This window comes from Glycine max, chromosome 7 (assembly GCF_000004515.6).
Source record: "Glycine max cultivar Williams 82 chromosome 7, Glycine_max_v4.0, whole genome shotgun sequence".
Taxonomy (NCBI): domain Eukaryota; kingdom Viridiplantae; phylum Streptophyta; class Magnoliopsida; order Fabales; family Fabaceae; genus Glycine; species Glycine max.
In genome coordinates, this window is record NC_038243.2 from 5,696,307 (window position 1) to 5,701,901 (window position 5,595).

Below are 5,595 nucleotides of genomic sequence, written 5' to 3' on the forward strand. Positions count from 1 at the left end.
TTTAGTATTGACAAGATTATACAAATGTTTCTTATTTTTATATGAAATATGTATATTTTTATATTGAAGTTTTTCAAACATTAGTCTATCCTCTAGTAAATATGTACTTACACAATTTGAATGTACCGATACAACACTTCAAGTATGGGTGCCCACTGTCCACATGTACCCGGTAAAAATTGAAAAAAAAAAAAACGAATCAAAAATTGAAATTTTAATAAATTAAAAATAAAATAAAAATCATTCTTTTTATTAAGTTGGACTGGGTTTCATATTTGATTTTAAACATCAATCCAAAGAGAATTTATACATATACACATATATTTTTGTTTATAAATTTATGGCATTGCTCTCTCTCTCACAGGCACACAAATATATATATATATATATATATATATATATATATATATATATATATATATATATATATATATATAATTAAAGATAATTTTTAATAACTATTTGAGTAAAATATATAAATATAAGACTTGAATATGTTTTTACTCTCGAATTTGTTATCATTTTGTTTGTCCTCTATATTTAAAATTTAATTGTTTTTTCCTATGATTTGTGTGTCTTTGTTAAATTTAATAAATATATTATAAATGTTTCAAAAATATTATATTAATAATATTATTCAAATTAATTATATTATTTTTAAAATATAATGAATATCACTATTAAATGCCTATATAATTTTTTCTTTTGGTAAAAATGTTTATACAAATATTACATTAATAAAATATTATATTTTTCTAAAAAAAATTATTATACTTGTTTAAAGTCTAATTTACTTGGGTAATTATTCTAAAAGATTAATAGATGTGCATGATTATCATAAAGAGATAAATTCTAGAGACATTTGGGAGTCAATTTCTGAGGCCCTAATAATAATTTACACTTATGGACCAACAATCCAACATTCTAACGACTTTCATAGAACAAGATAATTAAATATTAGATGACCATCTAATTTACTTAAACATAAAAACATATACCCATTTCTTTCATCGCTTTTCTGTCTCAGCTGGATATTCTTTTTTTTATTCGTCATAGCACTAACTACCTCTCAATTTCTCCCTCTTGTTTTTTTCTTTTTTCTATGTCTCATTTTCTTCCATCCCAACACACCCCAAAATGGAATCCCAAAATGGAATGCATCTTTGGCATTTCCACTTCTTCAATAGGCTCCGTGTCAAACCAACTTCTTTGGATGTCAAAGACGTCCTCAACAGGTTCAGTGCCTGAGCAAAATAGGCACAATAATGAACATCACTTCTAAATTGAAAAGGGCATATATAGAGGGTAACATGGAAGAAGTATTGACCAAATTAAGACAAATGCAGACTAAATCTATTAATATGAATCAAATATTCTTAAAAAAAATATCGTGGCAGTGCCAAGAGTGGATTGCTAATATTATTACCTCATGTGACTTCCTGATTTCCACCATATGTTCCTTCAAATCATCAAACTTGACATTCCCCAGCTCTTGCATATACTGAATGCTAGAAGTAGTTGTCAATTGCCTCACTTTCAGATCATCGCTCACAACAAATAGACACGGCCTCTTCATAAATCCCACAGCAGCTTCTCTTGCTCCATCATAACATCTTGGCTCAAAAAGTTTCAGTTTTGCTGGATATTGTAACATTTCTTTTTTCTTTGAAATCATTGTACGCCCCTCATTATTATCTTTCACTACCACAGTGCCATACCAATACGTAGGAGTGTATTCTTGTGAAGCATTTAGTGGATTGCTCCCACAACCAAATTGAGGAGCGACCCTTGGATTCAGTAAGGATTTGTTTGATGACCCTATGAACCATGATGCATTGAGCTTCTTCACACTCGCGTACAAGTTATCAATGCTTCCCAACGATGATTTGCCATTCATAAGGTTCAGAATAGATCCAAGAGGTGTTGTGAGGAAGCTGACTAGAAAATCAACGAAATCTCCATCTGCTTCAGCAAACAGAACCTTGTTCTTTGATTTGCTCACCATTAGCTTGATTTCTACAGAACCTTTCCAATGACTCGGGCCAGTATCGGGTGAGAAAGAGTACGATGGCTCAATTTTTTTTCTGTTTGGAATGAATACATCACTTAGTGGAGATTTGGAGGTTAATGCGTGCTTTAATATGCTAAATATCTGAACAAGGAAGAAAAAAAAAGTAAGAACAAAGCAAGTTTTAATTCATCAAACAAGGAAATTTCATACCAATACCAAAGTATTCTGTAAAGGAAAGGTCTTGCAAATCTACAACTTTACATACATACATACATAAGTCATAAGTGCAAGTCACAAAAATGTTTTGAATCCAATGTATCTGAACTTTCTGCCACAAAATAATCATTTTTATCCCTTAAATGTATCTTTTTCATTGGCATAAACTTACAACTACTATTTGTTTCCCAATACATATCCATGCTCAAACTTTTAAGTGCGCGATTCTAACATACTAATTGAAGAAAATGTCTCATTTGATTTAGAAATTTGGAGGATTGAAGAGAAACACAAGGCAAAATCCCAGTTCCCTAACTTTTAACCAAATGAATATAAAGCAATAATACCTCCCTCGGGCCGACATCTTGAGACATTTCTTGCATCTTGCTGAAGTCTGTGTGTCCAAATAGGAGGGGTGTTTGAAGGGAGTCACTTGGAGAGCTACGGAGCACTTTCAAATCATCAAAGATCAAGAACATGGCATCCCCTTTAACGAAAACACCGTCGACCCCAGAAGCCTCGTCCTTGGACTCTTCCAGCAGCTCCATTTTCTTTCGCATCAATTTTCTACAAGAACACCATGCCCCATCAAAACTACTCAGCAACAAATCACTTCCTTTTGAACAGCTGTGACACATGAAATACTTTGTGGGCTCTGTGCCATCCACCTTCACTTTTAGTCTCTGGTAAGAAGCTTCTAACGGGTTGCGTGGAGCAAGCAACATTTTCTGGCAGATGTTGTTCCAGAAAACATCAGGGCGCAAATTTTGCACACTCTCGTAAAGATTGTTGATGCAACCAATCTGTACCGGTTGTTGAAATTGGTTCCCAAGCCGGATGATAGTTCCCAATGGAAGGGTCAGGAAACTAAAGAGAACATCAACAAAGTCTCCACTTGCTTCTGCCATAACTACACGCTTTTGCTCATTATCCACCCAATATCTCAAAGGGATTGTTGCTTCTTGGTTGGAAGCCATAACTGAAACATACAACTAAACATTAGTATCAATGAAACGAGAAAAAAAAATGCAAATCTTATAGTGAAATTTCTGATATCTCAACTTAGTTGTTCCTGTGATATCTCAACCCGGTATCCTTTCCTTAATTCAACAAAAGAATCACAAATTCTTACGAAATTCAAAAGTTGCATTACGATTCCAAATATCAAAAAACTCTATTGAACAGTATTGTCAGAACCATACCAAATTAGTCCGTTGACTTAATCATGAAAACCAATCTTGCAAAGAGCTATTCAAAGTTCAAACCAGGCAAACTAGATAAAATTGGCTAGAACCAGCTAGTTGGAAAAGTATTTTTTTTATTAAAAAAATAATATTATAATCAATGATACAGTTCTAATTCAATATTATGTTGATTGATATTATATCAATTATATTTATTTAATTCTAACTACGGTTTTTTTGGTGTTATTTCTAAGTGTACTTAACTGTTAAGGTGAGAGTATTTGATTTAGTTTCATATTTAATTTTTAATTATGAGTTGTGAGTTATAAAAATGATAACTGAACTTCCTTATAAAAAAATATAATTGAACTTTAATTTTTATATGAAGTTATCAATATAATATTTCTTTATTTAGAATGCCTTAATATATTATATTAAAATTAAAATAATATTATTTAATTATTATATATTCAATCACGTACAGTTGGATTTTATATATATAATATATCCAGTTGGATTATATTAAACTTTTAAGTATTGTCGTGACTGACTAATCTAGTTTTAAAAGTTTTGATAATAAATAATGAAGGTTGAAAACATGTACACACTACATACAAGTAACACTTAAAGTTAGATACATTTAATGCTTAAATATTAAAATATGTTTTTATATATAAAATATACTATTTTTAGTTTACTATTTAAAAATATTTTTTTATTTTATTACTGAACATTTTTAAATTTTTTTTAATACCGTCGTTAATCTAAATCTGTTAAGTTATCAATTAAATATAAAAATATCATCGTAAAATAAAAACAAAATATTTTTAAGTAATAAACTTATATATATATATATATATATATATATATATATATATATATATATATATATATATATATATATGTGTGTGTGTGTGTGTGTGTCTACATTAAATTATGTTATAAATACAACTATAGATACAACTCGCACTTGTTAAGCACAGGGAAGTTTCTAAACTTTATAATACCAATTATATTTAAACATTTATTATAAAGCGAATGAAATAAATTTTATGTCAATTATATTTCTTGTAATAGTATGTATGAGATTCATTTAACTAATATTAAAAAATATTTAATTTAGATAGTAATATTAAATTTTTTATTTTTTTAAATTACTCTTAAAACTATTGAAATTCATTATCTCACTCCTTTTCACCTAATTAATTATTGTCTAGCTAGCTATCCATTTCATTAATTTAATTATTATTTATTAATATAAAAGTTATAATGTAATTAAGGATATTTTAGTTAAAAATAATTAATAAAAAACAATTTAAATTGAGTCTTATAGAAAAGGAGAAACAAAAATCTCAAAAGGATTTAAGACCAAAGGCGCGCGGTATCTTTTTCATTTTGCGATGAATAACTTATTATTTTAATACCAAATCAAATCAATATTTATTTTCTCTCTAAGTAGTTATATCCAATCAAAATGAGTGTTTCATTTTTCATAATTATTTTAATTAATATTTAAATCTTTAATCAACAAGATGAATACAATAAACAATTGCAAGTGCAACATATATGTTTTATTATACTTCAAAAATCCTTTTCTCTGCTGCATCACGTATAATTTTTTTAACTTTCTAATGACACATACAAATGTACAACAACCACAACAATTGTTACAAAACTAGACTTCAAATTCAACGTATTTGGTGGTTGTTACCGGACCGTAGCGTGTGATCAAGAGTGAGGCAATTAATTAATGAAATAGATAAAGGCCTGTATTTGGTATCTTTTCAAAGCAAGTGATGATTAAATCTTATCACAGGGTTTGTTCTACAGATTTCACTGTGCCCATATTGGTTTGGCTACTTCATTTTCAGAGTGATCTCAATGCTTTGAAGTGATTGGAGGAACCATGGTTATTAGTATCATATTAAAATAAAAAGATTATTGATCTAATGTACAACAGCGACAACAGTTATTACAAAAGTTGAATTGATTAGTTTAAGTAAGGGCAACATGTTTTATTATACATCAAAAGTCCTTTTCTATGCTGCATCACGTATTCACGTTTAATTTTTTAACTTTCCAATGGCGGAACAAGCAAATGAACAAGTCAACAATTATTAAAAAAGTAGACTTCAATTCGACGTATTTGGTGGGTGTTACGTCTAGACCGTAGCTTGCGGAAAT

The 5,595-nt window shown here is 29.1% G+C and overlaps 1 protein-coding gene across 2 annotated transcripts; it reads right to left on the minus strand.

The window, feature by feature from the left end:
* Nucleotides 1-873: 873 nt before the first annotated feature.
* On the minus strand, nt 874-3,530 carry LOC100812611 (uncharacterized). Of its 2 annotated transcripts, none has more exons than XM_006583212.3 (4): nt 3,430-3,530; nt 2,575-3,206; nt 1,427-2,152; nt 874-1,244 (listed from the first exon to the last, which is right to left on the minus strand). In XM_006583212.3, the coding sequence occupies exons 2-4, from the start codon at nt 3,202-3,204 to the stop codon at nt 1,101-1,103; spliced, it is 1,500 nt and encodes a 499-aa protein (XP_006583275.1). In that variant the 5' UTR covers nt 3,205-3,206; nt 3,430-3,530; the 3' UTR covers nt 874-1,100. The 2 variants fall into 2 exon arrangements, with proteins under 2 accessions (XP_006583275.1, XP_003529918.2); XM_003529870.4 differs by having other exon boundaries at nt 3,290-3,440.
* Between the last annotated feature and the right edge of the window lie 2,065 nt (nt 3,531-5,595).